The sequence below is a fragment of the Pygoscelis adeliae genome, unplaced genomic scaffold (genome assembly GCF_000699105.1).
Source record: "Pygoscelis adeliae isolate BGI_AS28 unplaced genomic scaffold, ASM69910v1 Scaffold66, whole genome shotgun sequence".
NCBI classification, from domain to species: domain Eukaryota; kingdom Metazoa; phylum Chordata; class Aves; order Sphenisciformes; family Spheniscidae; genus Pygoscelis; species Pygoscelis adeliae.
In genome coordinates, this window is record NW_008825167.1 from 7,540,454 (window position 1) to 7,556,470 (window position 16,017).

The 16,017-nt window shown below is 37.4% G+C and overlaps 1 protein-coding gene across 1 annotated transcript in view; it reads left to right on the forward strand.

Moving 5' to 3' along the window:
- Positions 1-8,719, forward strand: part of MSANTD1 (Myb/SANT-like DNA-binding domain containing 1) — a 25,250-nt gene extending 16,531 nt beyond the window's left edge. The window contains 1 exon segment of the mRNA XM_009328816.1: positions 7,674-8,719. Coding sequence (XP_009327091.1) covers positions 7,674-7,914 — 241 coding nt within the window. The 3' untranslated portion in view covers positions 7,915-8,719.
- The last annotated feature ends 7,298 nt before the right edge of the window (positions 8,720-16,017 follow it).

The following is a 16,017-nucleotide window of genomic DNA, read 5'->3' on the forward strand; positions in this document are numbered from 1 at the left end:
GACAGGACAAGGGGGAATGGCTTTAAACTAAAGGGGGGTAGATTTAGACTAGATATAAGGAAGACATTTTTTATGCTGAGGGTGGTGAAACACTGGCACAGGTTGCCCAGAGAGGTGGTGGATGCCCCATCCCTGGAAACATTCCAGGTCAGGTTGGACGGGGCTCTGAGCAACCTGATCTAGTTGAAGATGTCCCTGCCCATGGCAGGGGGGTTGGACTAGATGACCTTTAGAGGTCCTTCCAACCCAAACCATTCTATGATTCTATGAATAAGAGAAGAGTAGGGAGTTCTTTTTTGACCAGAAGGAAATTCAGTGCTTGCTAATGATATCAGATGGTTTAAAATCACTTAGAGCTGCCATGGTAAGACAAGGAAGATAATTCTTTGAGTTACTAATGAAAAATGATGAACTGAGAAGCAGTTTTCAGCTTAAGCAATTAGTGTGTCATCCTGTATTTGAAAAACACTTTGCAATAGCCAACAAGAGAGAAAATAATTAGCATAAAAATTTTGGGTCCATCTTGGCTTTTTTGTAAATGCCCTTGCCTCTAAACGGTACACAGTTAAACTAACAGATTCAACAAAGGAACTAAAGACAATACTGGGGTTTGAAATTAGAAGGTTTCAGGTCCTCAATTTCCCTCTCAATTTTTGTACTTTATGGCTATGCAAAACAATTATTTTGAAACATATTTTGAAAAATATATGCACATATCTATATGTAAAATACAGATGCATTTTACAGCTGTATATTTTACAACTGTATATTCCTTATTTTTCTATGAAGCAGACTATATACAGATCAGTCAAGTGTGCAAAGTAAGCTTACGCTATGGGATTTTTTTCTTCAGTAATAAAAATCGTGATGTTATGGCAACAATGGATAGCGAAAAAAAATCTCAAACAGTAACTTTTTTTAAGTCAACTTTTAAACTTCTGAAAACTTTCCTGTTATTCCCTTAAACTCTCAAACACAGCTTTTGAGTGTCAGCTTTGTATTTTCCACAGTATTGTTGAACATAGCACGAGGCTACTTGGCTATATAAATTACAACTTAAAATTACTGAATTTCATGTTTAGCTGTCATGATAGAGAAAAACCGCAAGATTTATACTTCAATCAGTACATACATACTAAGCTTCTGTACCAATTATTTAATCTACATTTTAAAATTATAAAATATAATTAATTAGAATCAATTATATTATAATAATTAATATAAAATATTTGAAACTGCTTTTCTCTGCATTTTATTTGAAATTCTTTGAGTTTGGGACCTTTTTGCAAAAACCAAATTTTGCTAGTTAGTGATATACAATTGACTTGGGATAAAATTAATTTTTATTTTGTTGCAATTTGCCGATGAGAAAAACATTTGGAATGCCTATTTCCCTTTAATGGGGCGCCTGGTATTTGTTTAGTATTGTTCTAACACTGCTTTTGGGCTTCAACAAATCTTGTATTATACTGCAATGTCCATAAAACATCTGACAATAATAGAATTATTCTGTTATGGTCAGATAATATAATGCGATGTGGTGAAGTCTTGTACTGCAGCTTAAACTTTTAAAATCAAAATTCCTGATGCCACTATAAATTACTTTTTATCTAATTGAAAACACTGTTTTTCCACCCTATGGGCTAACTTATAGTCTTTATTTTCATTGTTAAAGTAATGACAGAACATAATTATACAGACCGTGAATGTGGTTCAGACTTCATCTGTTCTGCCCTTTCTGTCGTACTGAAAATGGGGGTGAAAGAGTTACTTTCATGGATTAATAGATCATAATAAAACCCTGTTCTGCCATTTCTGTCGTACTGAAAATGGGGGTGAGTTACTTTCATGGATTAATAGATCATAATAAAACCCCCATATCATCTAGTCTGACTTCCAGTTAAATACCATCCATGTATTTGAATTCACTTATTCTGGTGTGGAGCCCAGAAATGTTACGGAGGGGGTTCTGTGACATGCTTCCCTTCGGCAGAGGACTACTGCACTCAAGAGCCCCATGTCTCTGTTGTCCTCCACTTCTTTGTTCCTATGATTCATTTGACTCTTGGAATTTTTTACTAGATATCCAGTCTAGAACTGATATATTCAGAAGATGGAGAGTTCACTCTTCCCTACAGGGATCTGTTCCAGTGATTAATCCCTTGCTTAAACCAGTGTCTTGTTTCTAATGTGAATATAGTGAATTAAACTTTCAGATGTTACTTCTATTTATCTTTCTTTTCACTATGTTGGAGACCCTTTCAGTATTTTTCACTTTTTGCCTCAAGGTAGTTGCGTACCATGATCATACCTTCTTTGGTATTCTTTAATTTTTAAATGTAGAGTAAATAATTTGGTACAGAAGGTTTACACATGGAGAAAGAGTAAGAATTGGTAACATGAATTAACCAAGTTATGAATTGTTTAATAGAAGTGCATTAAAACTTGGTGAGGATGCTAATTCAGGAAATAACAGTTTTGGTAAAGCCTTTAGTCTCTCTAAAATTATGCCATGGGTATTTAAAATCTGAATGGGCAGCATCTACAAAGGAGTTTGAGCTTTAGGCTATGTGCATTAGGTAGTGCATCTTAACTCATTATGCAGACTTGTTATCATAGCAAGATGCTTTGCCCAGCCTCCAAGCCATTTTTGTGGTTCTTTTCTACACTTCAAGGACGAGCCTCATTCATTCCTGAATGCATTTGGCTGTATTTGAATGAGCCTAGTTTACCAGAAGATCCAGGCTGCCTGATTCTCAGTCCTCAAACTCTGAAGATCTTTGTGCCATCTCTAATATTGATATTATTTATTTCCAGATCATTGTTAATTATTTTCCATAAAGATGTGGCTTACGGAGGTCTACTCAGATTTGTACATATCTAAACAAGCACAACCAAACCAGAAACAGCTGTTAGTAGTTGAAAGCCATAAATTCCAGAAACCAATGGTACTGGAGGCCCATTTGCCATGAAGTAGTCAGGAAGGAAGAATTGTTTATGGTTTTGTGGAGGTAACACATTTTGGTAGACAGATTACTGTTTGTATTCAACTCCTGTTTCATTGGTTATTCACACATATCCCTGAAATGAGCCTTATTGGGTGAGTGTAGGCAAGCAATCAAGGAACTTTTAATTGAATGAAATGGATGAATTGGTGAATTAAATTGATCTTAGGCAGACAGCAAATGCGTTTGAGACTTGCCTAATTATACCTGGAGGTTTTGCTTTGTTCCCCCTGGTCCCCAATACATACTGTCATTTCTGCTCAGCCTCCTAGATGAGACGGAACATTTTCTTTCCCTTGGTTTGTTTCCCCCACTAGAGCATAGTGTGGAAATAGCTTTGCAAGGTTCTGCTTGGAACATGGTCCCAGTGCCAGAGCTCTTCCACACTTCGTTTGTGTGGTCAGGGGAATACCAGTACCACTTCTCTTGGAGGATCCCTGTCATAGACACTGGAGGCCCAAGAATATCAGCAGATTGTATTTGAGGTCCTGGATTTCCTAGACCCCTCTTTCCTCCGGATTTCAAAATCTACCTTCAGAGACTAGGCTTGGCAAAGAGTGGAGATGCTGCTTTGGCAGAGGCTGTGGATGCTGTCAGGATCTGTTGCACCCCTGTTGTCACAGAGGTGTTGGCTGCACAGGAATGCAACATGGAGAATCAGCAACAGGAACCGATTGGTGTTTGCTACAGCAGACATTGATCATTTCTCGTGCTCATGCCTATAGATTGCCAAACTAGACATACTCCTAGCTGAAACTATCTGAGGATACTGATGCTCGTGGGTTATTCAGTGCTGAACCCATATTCCCATCCCTGCTTCCCTCTTGACTTTCTGTTATAAAAAGTTACTGACACTGGAGAGGTCTCTCTGGCATGCTACTTAGGAGACCTAGAACTTCTCAAGAAAGATGGCTCAGTATCAGAGGAAACACTTCAGTACTCAAATAACTCCTTCAGGCATCACTGGACGTTTTATATTGTTTCATGTTGCCGAGGGTTCTTTACTCGTAAATTAGATTCTTTATATCCTTCTTTTGTAGGCCCCTTCTCAAGAGCTCTTCTTGAAGAGCTATTCTGCAAGAAGAGAGGATTGTAAATTCCAAGTCCTTACTATGGACTTGTGAGTGATCATAAAACCCTCTCATTGATAGTCACTACGGCTGGAGAGAAAAGGAGATTGGAAACACCACCAAAGCTAGGGGTGTCTGAAATAAGTATTTCTTTTTAATCAAGGCTGTCTAATTACCAAGTCTTGTTTGTTAATTGTAAACAAACATAGAGAGTACTTAGGACACTTTGAAGAATCCTTGTGCCCTGGCTTTTGGGGGGACTTCTCTGTGCTGAAACCCAATTTTGAGCAAGCACTTGTCAGTGGGTGCTTTCTCAGTTATTAGCAGACTGCAGATACTGCTGACACAGTTCCCCAGGTAGCTGCCATCATGACCAGACATTTTGCCTCTCTTTCCTCTCTGGAGCTGCGCAAGACAGTTACTGTCTTGGACATGGTTATATGTCTTACAGGATTTTGATGGACCACATTTGTTTAACTGAAAAACAGATAAAATCCTGTACAGACTCTAGGACAACACCTCAAAGATTTTTTTTCTTCTCTTAAAAAGCGAAGGCTTTAGATCTTTCAATCCAAATCACTCCATCTCCTTTTTTCATGGGTTTTTTTTTTGGTCCTGATTGAAATTAAAAACCAAATGGCAGCCACAGTTGCCAAGGAAGTCACGCAGTACTCAGTGCAGCTCAGTACCACTGACATGCCTCAGATTTTCCCTCATTCCTTATTAAGGACCATTCTCACCAGGGCTTACTTTGACAAGAGGCAAGCCCTCTTGTGGCTTTAGGAACCAGTTCTTACTTGTTTCAGACAAGAGGTCTTACCGTAGCTACGTTCTAGTACTGTATAGGGAAGAGGATAGAGATCCATCAAGTTTTCAATAAATAAATCCTCTGTGAAGACAGGTTTAAATTCAAAAGGTGACTTTGGCTAAAATAATACCATCATTTCAGAAAGTTTCTTGCTCTGTCTCCCAGAAAGCATGCGTTCTTTGTGAATGTGAGTGCAGTGATGGGAACCTTGGAATAACAGATTCAGTGTTGTCCTTAGACTGCTGTAGACCTTTTCTACTTGCTTGACCTCTTTGAGAGCCGCATTTCTGCCATCATTCTGGCCCTTAGAGTTAATGGGGGCAAACAGAATTTGCTGTCAGCCGAGACCCATTCTCACAGGATTGTCTGGCTGTGATAATCTCAGTGATCAGCTGCGAGCTTGACCCACAGTTTGAGCAGAGCAGCATGTATTTATTTTATGTGCATTTATTTGATATCCAAAATCAAATATGATATATAGAATCTGCAAAGGTGAGTTTCTTTTGTATACCTTCCAAAGTTTTGTTTAGCATAAAGATGACTTCTCTTTTCCCTTAGCATCATTGTAGCAGTGTCATGGTGATAAAGCCCTTTGAATTGTACAAGTAACTTTAAATTCTTGGGTAATCTGAAAGCTAGTGGTCTTTGTTCACCATGTTAGTGTACATTTATAAAGGAAGATTGTTGTTCTTTCTTACCTGTGCACAGGGGGACAGCACATTTAAATGACTAAACAGTACTCAGTTTCCCTCAAGACCAATTCTACATTTTTTCCTCTAAGATTTTAATAGCATTTAATTTAATCCACTTGTTTCTCTTCATAGATCTCACCCTTTTTGGGTCATTGCACTCTTAAATGTCAAGGGGCTTGTGTCTTTTTGTTATATTTGCATTAAGTCTTTCAGGTGCTTAGGATTGTTTATTTCTCTTGCTGAGAGACCTGAATATCACAGTCACTGTTGCACAAAGCCTGTCAAGTAGGGTAATAACATGAATGAAATTATGATACAAATCTGCCACAGCTGAGTGACCTCCCCTTCTTCACATTAATAAAAGCACATTCCTCAAGAGTTCAAGTTACCTTTACTCAAGGATGTCTTGAAATCTGCAAGGTGTTGACATGACATGCTACTCACAACTGTGCTACCTCATTATTGCATTTCACCCAGAAAGGATACTGCGTTTGGCAGAACACGACTGAGATTGCTGTTTGTGTGAAGGGACTTCAAGACCCATCATCAGATAACTTTGGTGTTGGGGGCTTCAGTCCGGAGTTACAAAAAGTGTGAATGAACACGTGGACTGCCCCTTTAAGTTAGAAAAGAAGTTATCCAGCTGTAACTGGAGGTTTTTAAGACGTGTAGTTCACTTGCACATTTGCCTTCTACTTGCCTTTCTTCCTCCTTCACATTTCAGCATGCGTCTTTCTCAGATTAGGGGTTAAGAGAAACAGATCTGTGTGTGTGTTCTAACTTCTATGCCATGCAGGCTGGTTTTGAATTCATGTGTTGCACTGTCACCCCAAGTTAGGACGGCCATGTGAACTCCACACCTTGAGAGCACTGTCTTCATTGCTAGGTTTACCTCTTTCTTCTAAAACAGAAACTCAGCATGATGCACCGTAGAGGAAATTCTTAAAATATTACCCCAATTGCACATGGCAGTTCTACAGATTTCAGATGAGGACGTACAATTTGATACATGCTTGTCTGACTTTTATACCCTGAGCGAGCTTAGAGACGTTCTGCTAGAGGAGCATCAACATGACTGCATAGACAGCCTTAGAATTTGGCGATCTGGTGTTATCCAAAGGCTACAAATAGTCTTTTTGAATTTTGGAAGAACTTTTTTTTAAATCCAAATAGCACTTAATTACTATATTGAATATTGAGTCTTGCTTTTATATTATGGTGAAAACAAAACTATAGGCAGAGGGTTATAGTGTGCTTGAAGTGTCCGTTAAAATGTTAGGAGTTTGAAGGGAAGTATGGTTTGTTTTGTTAGCTATCCTACTTGATAAAACTTGTCATTAACCTAAATATGAGAAGGTAGCCATAGTATCCTGTGTTTGTGACAAATACATTTAATTAAAAAAAAAAATCTTAAAGTGCAACTGGCAAATGCCTCTCAAAGCGAATATAAAATGTGATCAATCTGTGACCTGTAAGGAAAGAGGGACTCCTGTAAGGAAATGTCTGGTATTCTGCAGTGTATCCTGCTAAACTTTTATGTTGTTTATAATGTTTTGTGACGGAATATATAGGTAAGTGGTCAGTGCAACTGCTGTGTCTCCGTGCAAGGGCAAATACTGAGACTAGTATGCTGTAGTGGGATCAGCCTTACTGATATGATGCTTTAGAAAACGAGCTGTAACTTACCACCACACATAACAGTGCAGCGCTTTCTCCCGATGGGATGCTTATTGCAGCTTTGGAATTGGAGTTTTAATGGCCAGATGAGCAAAATGTCTCTCCCAACACAGTTTATAAATTCAATGTGTAAGAAATGTCAAGATTAAAAGAAAAAAAAATGTCTGGTATTCTGCAGGGAAAATTCTCATTAAAAACAACGAGATTCAAAAACTTTGTTTTTACAGTCTGTAGCACTATGCAATAATACAGTAAATACGCTTTGGCATGAACTTGAGAGGGAGTTTATTGGAGAACACAGAGGGGTTTAAAAATAGGACTAGGTTGTAGCTTGGCCAAGAATGTAGTATAGAATTTTAGGTTCTAACATAGTTTTTTTTATAAATAAGAGTTTAATTGTTAACAAATATTCACATTTCAGAGCTGAAGAAAGACCAGTTAAGAAAAGAAAAATGCAAAGCTGCAGCTTCCAAAAGAAGAAGCTAAAATTAATGGAGGCCATGTTGGAAGAACAAAAGAAGTTGAGTAGAGCTATGGAAGAAACCTGTAGAGAAGTGCGCAGGATTCTGGATCAGCAAAACATCATTCAAGTTCAAAGCTTACAGTTACAGGAGAGAATGATGAATCTACTGGAGAAAATGATCTCCAAATCTAATGTGTAGTTTCCTTTGTGAATGCCTCTGAGATTACTATCGATATTATAGATATCCCTTTATTGCACACCATATGTGTGTCTGTTGCCCTGTTCCCAGGTTTTCCATGAAAATTAAAACCTTAGTGTAATCTTAGTTAAGCGAAGACAACTGATAATGCAGGGTAAGAGCTATCCAGTATGATAAAATTAGTGCAATATATGCCTAAGTTGACTTATTTTTATACGGAAGAGTTAAGAGATGAATAGCTCTGGGAACTTCAGTACTATTTATGCCTAGGTCAGGTATTGTTTTACAAACAGTGGTGTTGTATATTGCTTTGCATCAAGGACTATAGCTTGACCTGTTGTAGGAGAACGAAATAGTGCATTTCTAAACATGGTAATTGCATCTTGACTTTGCTGATGATTAAACCCTGTTTTGAAACATACGTTGTGATTGTACAAGTGACCTATGGTTCTTGTGAAGAGCTAGTTGGGACCATGAGATACGTCATTTTAAACTCCATGCCTGATATGAATAGTACTCTAAAGTATTAGGGTAAAAATAGTCTATTCAAATACACTTTTGATATAAAAAGAAAACTCCCAAACCACCTTACTATATACTGAATACTAAAATGTATAGAAGATACTTGAAGTTGCTTTTGATATTAAATGTTTAATTTTTTTTCATTAACTGGAATCTGTTGACTTAATGAACAACCAGCAATGAAAACTATCATTTATTCTCTATCATAAAAGAAAAATATTGTACTGTGTGTATATACATTATATATATAATCTATCAAATGAAATAAAGAAAAAGAAGAAACTTATTTATTATTGCTGGGTAGATAGTATGCTTTGGGACAGTGAAAAATACTGGGAGATATAACCACGGTCAAAGGTTTTTAATTCTTAATTGCAGTGTAAAGATCTCCTATACCGATGCCCAAAATGTAGAGATGGAAGTCATGAAGAACATTCGACACCTCTGCAGTAATATTTGCTAGTGGCACAACTTTGGTATGCAATTAGATGTTTTAAGGGGTGGTCTGTAAGGCAGATCAACATTGATACACCGCAAGAGGGAGCTGGAGGCATAAAGGATTGTATTGAAGTCCTTAAGATGAAGTACCAGCAAGTGTTTGGTTCTTCAGTGAAATATGACATTGAAATAACCTTTAACAGAAATTTAAAAATTCATCAGCTGAATTTCCTATATACCATTTCTTTTTGCGTTCTCCTTGAAATACCTATTTCTGCTGCTTTCACTGTGTTTGCAAGACTGAAGGTTAGATTCAGATATGGAAGTATAGAAAGTATAGAATTAATGTTAGTACTAGGAACTCAGGCCATTTTCCATTCCCGCTGTTAAATAATGTCCCCTCTTGAAATTTTGTTTTTGAAGGTGTTTGCATTTTCCTATATAATTTAACGTATTGTTGCCTAAGCTAATGTTAGCTAAACTATTTTAAAACCCAGGCCCAACCAATTAATCTGTAATGATGCTTGGTGAACAGGATAAAGGTTATACTCACCAAGCAAATTAATAATATGTGGAAATATTTCTTAGAAGATCCTGCAGGTATGAAGGTTAAGAATGATTAAGTATGTAAATGTGGCCCATTCCTACAGAGTTTAATTCATGGTAACAGGATAATGCAAATGTAGAAGACTGAACCTGCAGAAAATGGTGGCTGCTGAAGTGTAAATGAAATAACTCTCCTTCATGCCACCTTTACTACAGTGACTGGGTGATTGGAAAAAGGGCAAGTGTCTGGTCTGATTCTGCAAGGATAGGGTGATAGCTGACATTTATCAAAAGTGAAATTCCAAATACTTTTGTGTATGTAAATTGAATTAGTCATATCCGAAAGAGAATCATGAAACCTTATTATATCTCTGCCTGCAGAACTACTGGTAAAAGCAGGACTGTTCCTAATGTCATATAGGTGATGAGAATACTCACAAGAGCATTGTCATGCAGGCATACAAGAGAGAGGGAATATACGTTCTGTGCTTTCTTATGGTTTTGCACATTCCAAACGTAGATCTGTCACAGATTCAGGTAGGCTGATGTATCCATGTTGTAGTGCTTCCTGACACTTTAACTTGTTTACAGTAAGATATAAAGAAACTCTCCCCTGACTCCACAGGAATTAATAATATTTACTGATATTATCTACTTGAATCTTATAGCAATTAAATCCAATTAATGAGCAATAACAATGGCAGCGTATTTGAACCTTGTAGTGTAGAATAGGTAGCCCCTCTCCTTACATGCTATGAGAATTCTAACTCCAGAGCTGTAGGAACACAGGAATGGAGGAAATCCACTGATTTCCTTGCCTGCTACCACAAGCAACCATGTCATATAATTCATTTTAAGATACAGGTCCACACATTTACAAAAGGGATTAGGTGTTTTGTCCCCAGAATTTTAAGAGCAGCTGCATTACAGATGGGTAAATTGCAATTTGGAAGATTGCTTCTAGGATTATTTCTGGTCGATTTATACCAATTTCTTCTCATATCAACACTGTGATTTTGCCGCTTTCTGTAGTGTTTACTGTTGAGAGTCAGAGGTTGTGTCCCATGCAGCCCTTCTTCAGAAGAATAGCACTCTTTTATAAGGTAGGGATTATTCTGATGACTGTTTTGCTAATTTTGCTCTTTGAGTTCATCCTTTTTAAAGATGAATGACCAGAATGATATACAGCGTTCTAGATGAGACTCTGAGCACTGTCTTACATAACTGCATTAAAGGAAGTGGTGTTTTTTGGAGGTTGTGAGATTTTATTTCTACATAAAATGTTTTTAGTAGTTAAATTAGAAGTTCAATTTTAAAACCTCATCTCTTTTACAAAAGGCTTTATTCCCATCCTTCCAGATTATGTGTTCTAGCCCTGTTTTTGTCCAGAGAGTGACCTGCTGTCGACAAATATAACTAGTTTCGTGTATGACAGAATTTTTCTAATGCTTTTTGACAACAGGTTGAAAATTCCCTACCTACCCATAGTTTCTTTTTGCTGCTGTTTTGTTTGTTTTAGTAAAGACTGAACATTTACTTGAAAAAATAGGTTGTGATTTTTCTGTTTGGTTTTTTTTTTTTTGTTTGGGTTTTTTTTAAGGTAGGCAGAGATTTCTCATCTATATGGGACAGTTAGCTGCAGCTAAAGATATTTGAATGTTTGAGATATTCAGACTAATTATAACTTGAAAGACCTGCCTAGAATTAAAATGCTTGGTAGAGTTCCTGGTTTTGCAAAACTGAGACACTGCTTCTGTATCTGTATAAGTAGGGAGTTTAGAGTGTAATAAGTATTCAAGGAGAGCAGATCAGGGGTTACACAAGTTCATCAATGTAACGATGACATTAAAGGAACTCCTTCATGGCTTCTAGAAGTGTGATCAACAAATAAACTGTAGCACAGGAAAACAAATTTCTTATTTTCAGGGCAGTAACGGGGCCAACACAGTATGATATCACTTTCACTAAATGAAGTGCCTGTATTACACATACACACACAGATGGTGCAAATGGAAAACATAAATAGGGGAGGAAATACACTGCCCGGAGGCAGGTGACTTTGAAAGTGATGTAAAAATAGAACGAAAAGGAACCTGGGGAGGCAGATGAGAAAACGAGACATTGAGAAACATGCAAGGAATTGAGGAGAAGCGGATTGTGATGAAAGGAAAGATGGGGAAAAAATACGTTGGGCAAAGGGATAAAGTAAATGCCTCCAAACAAAGCTAGTAATTACAGGGAAGAGAAGGAACACAACATGTTAAAAGACAGGAACGAGAAAATGGAAGAAAAACCATAATGCTGAAGGAGAAAAGTTATGGTATGAATATGAAGAGCTAACACTAGTGAAATTCTGTTTATTTTGAATAGACAGCTCCTACAGGTAACTTAGTCCAGTTATAAATAGCGTACAGCAAGTAGTGACATTTTTTTCCCACCAGAGAAAAATAAGGCTCTGGACAAGTATTTTGAAGCAAAAAATATTTTTCGCAAACTAGAGAGGTTAAGCAATTTGTAGGGGGATCCCATTATAATTAAACAGCATTTTCTCATGTTGGTAGTAACGATTTGCTGGTTAAAATAGTTTGTAAGTATTTTTTTTCCCCTCGACTTCAAATTGGAGAAGCATTTTAAGATTTCAGTTTATTTCAGGCCCTGCCAAGTTTAACAGTTATCCACAAAACCAGGCAATATATTTATGGACACGGAATGTCTTTTATCATTTTCTCCATAAACAGCTCTCTCTTGCAAAGTACAAAACCAGCAGAAAAACAAACATACAGAATTTTTAAATTATTTTTCCAGACTTAGTCTGTCCAATTTGGTGCAGGCAAAAAGAGTTTACAACTCTGTAGACTTACCCTAATTGACAGCCTGGTTCTGTGAATAGTCTCTTGTACTAAAGTTAATGGGACTACTCAGATGAGTAAATTTATTGAACTGTGTATGTATATGTTTGCAGGATCAGTTCCTATACTGATAATGTAATATGAAAGGCAAATTTGGAAAAGAAATTTAGGAACATTTGGCGGTGTTATGTCAGCAAGTAAATACTAACCATCTGGTCTCTAGATTGCTAATCTATTTCCCCTGATTTTATGGGTAGCATACTTCCTGTGTGTGCAAGCTTGAGACTACATCATTAAACTTTTGTATTGATCTTTTTTAGTGTTTTAACAGAAACGTTTAAATTACTTCGCTGTTTTTGGGGTGAAATTTTCTTTCTATGCAGAATTTTTCTAGTTGGAAATTTTTCATTCTCCTACAGCTTATTTTAAGGTGTTTTATTGGAACACATTTCTAATAAGGATGAATAATTTCAGGTATGTTCTTTGAAAAACAGATCAGTCATCTGCAGTGAACGACATCCAGTTATCTAGAGCTGACTAATTACCACAGATAAGATCTCAGTTTGATCCTGGTTGAAAGTTACGTCTTTGTAAAATATTTGCAATGTAGTGAAGGGTGTTGCTTGTATTCCAAATCTCTTGTTCAGTACTAAAATATTTTTTTAAAGAAAGTAGCTCATATAAAAATATCTTTCAAAGTAGCTGCCTTCAGTCATCTGAAAATGAATCTTTTTATAATTCTGTTTTCTTAAACTGTGCTTCTTCTATCAGGTTCTAAGAATTTGGCAAAAAACTCTGAAGATGTTTAAGATGTTAAACCATATATATCTGAATTTGGATTTGTAAATGTGTTGGTAACGTTTTCAACAAAAGTCTGACTTCCTGATTGTATGTTGTTATCTTAGGGGTAAGTTCTGGATTGCTATGCCTTGCAAGAAAAAAAGGAATTGGTGCATACTAGTTAAGGTATAAAATTTGCTACATACTTAAATGTTGAGAAGTACTTATCACAGCTTGAGGAAGGCTTGTTTCACTGAGGGAAGCTATAGGAATATCAATTTTCTATGAACTGCCAAGTAAACATATTTAGCAAATTAATTAAAACTACTTTCAAAACTCTCCATGATCCTTATTCTTCCCCCTACAGGTTTAACTATAATTTGTCTTTAATTCAATATAATTAGATCAAATGCAACCTCCTTTATGGATGCATAAAACCTTGCCCACATGAACTTGTGTGGTGTTAACTATAATGGTATACTTTCTTTAAACTTATATGAATAAGATTTTATATACTACTTTTTCAGTTAGCTTAACTTGGAACTTCACTAGGTGAAGATGAAATACACCACTGTTAAATCTTTCACAAAAATAAAACTGTCCACATAGGGTTTAAATCTACATCTCATCTGTATTCAAGGATTTAAGCCTATTTAGAGCTGGTTCACATTGGTTAACATTCAGTAAAAACTATGACTGAATTTCACCGCAGTTGAAATGGCATAATACAGATTACACCAGAAATTATGCACTTGCTTCACGTCTTCTTGCTGGCAAGAACTTCTTGTGATTTGGTTTATGCATTCTCATGCGAATAAGCCATGACCTTATTTTAGGAAGGTGGTTAAAGAAGGTACAATATACATTGAAGAACTTTATTCTTAAGTAGACTTTCCTTCTGTGTGACTATCTGACTGTTCGTGTTCATTTGTGCAATGGACAACTCGGAGCAACATCCCACATGAGTTGTAGTTCATTTACAGAAGGGTACCAGCATCTTCAGTTGAAGACAGTTAGCCCGTGTGCTAAAACATCAGGAATGGCATGGTGCCTAGTGAAAGTTTAAGTTGCCTGAACACTGGTGCAGCGTTCCTCAGGGCTAGAAGAAAATTCCTCTCTGATAGTCCTTGTAGTCCGTCATCTGTCTCCAGACATAGCTATGCCTCTGAATCCCTTAGCTGGAGACACAGCTAAGTCTTGTGATCTTGTCTTGCCCACTCCAAATAAAAAGAAAGTATACTTGATGTGTAAGGTATGTGGTTCGGGTTCAGTCTGAAGAATAATATGGCTTATGAAAAAAAGCATAGGCTGGTTTTCTGTTTCAGATGAACTTAGGATGTTATGCTAGGCAATAACTTGGAGTAAGCCAATTATCAAGAAAAGGATGTTTTTGGAGGATCAGCCATAATCACCAGGATTTCACCTGGCTCATGAAACGGCCACCACAAATATTGTATCCTTGAAAAGGTGAAAGAGGAAGTTGGCTGCAACAGGTTCAAAGAAATAATCTATCAACATTCAACTTTTACCATGGAATAGAAATTTTAGTAGGAGGCTTACCTTAACCTTTTTCTGAGAGGAACCTTAAGAAGTGGTGGTGAAGGCACTGAGAAGACTTCCACATGTGCTGTCAAGGCCAAAATGACTCTTAACAAATGCACTTAATGGAGAAAACCATTTCTTTTCATTCCAAGAGGTCATTTAGAATAACTGCAAGGCTAGTCTTAAATGAAACCAAAGTTTTGAGAAGCACAGAGAAATTATTCTACTTTATGTAGGTATATCTTAATGAGTTTTTATACTAATAATCATGATGATTTTTACCCATAATGAGCAGGTATCTTCTAATCTTAAAAGCCATTCAGAATCTAGTTATGAGGCAGAGGAGGATGAAGTCAGCCCGAGTTAAGTCAGATTTGAGAGCTAGGGCAGAATCCTGTCATTTTGTGTTATTAGGTATGGAAGCCGTTAGCACCAAAAACACCTCTTCCAAGATGCACCTAAGCGTCACTGTGGTCATGTCATGCCTCTTCAGCTGAACTTCAGAAGAGATGACCACAAGCAGAGCAGTGCCTCTGGCAGGGATCCTAAAGACAGTCTGAATTTGGTCCAAAAGGACCTTCTGTTTTCTCCAAAGTTCAGAGGTAAAAAGCTTGGATGAGGAAATGGGAAAACGCTTGGACTTGACTTTGTCACATGCCAAGTGGAGAGGTGGTAAAATGCGTTCTCTGATTCCAGGGTTAACTACTGGGAGTAGAGGATCCCTCCTCCACACTTTAATGCTGCATAGTTTGTCCTGGAGCCAGGGTCTTTTATCAGGGGAATTATGTTAAATAGGAATATGCAAAGTCACCTTCTCTGTCTATGACTCGTGTCACCTCTTCAGTGCCTCAGGCTCTCATTTGCACTCAGTTTCTTTTCATGGAATCATGTGTGAACTTGGAGAACTCTTAGCATGTTTTTCCTGAGGTTTAGGGATAAAAGTGGCACTTTTATACTGACATTTGTGCCTCGTCACTTAGGAAATGTGCTTAGCCAGCAGGGTCCTGATATGCCACCCTTGTATGGTGTGTGAACCTAAGAGCCACACTGAAAACGGCTTCAAAGAGGACAAAAAGGAAGACAGTAGAGCACTGGGAGGTGTCACTCATGATCCTAATTCAGCTTGCTGTTTAGATGCAAGGGTAGAGCCTGCTCGCTGTGAGAAGCTATTGCTGACTATGATGATGACTTTTTTGGCATGGTACTTAGAGCCACAAGGAATACCTCCCTGAGATATCCCTTTTCCTTACAGCACCAAAAATATACAGCGCTTCTTCAGAACATGTAAATTCGGCTGCTAGACGATACACATTTTTAAGCCCAATGGGACTGAAGACACTCTGCTTAAATGAGCCCAATGGGACAGAGGACACTGCTTAAACGGAGCAGCAAGGCCATGGCAGGTTAATTAGTCAGGCAATTTTGA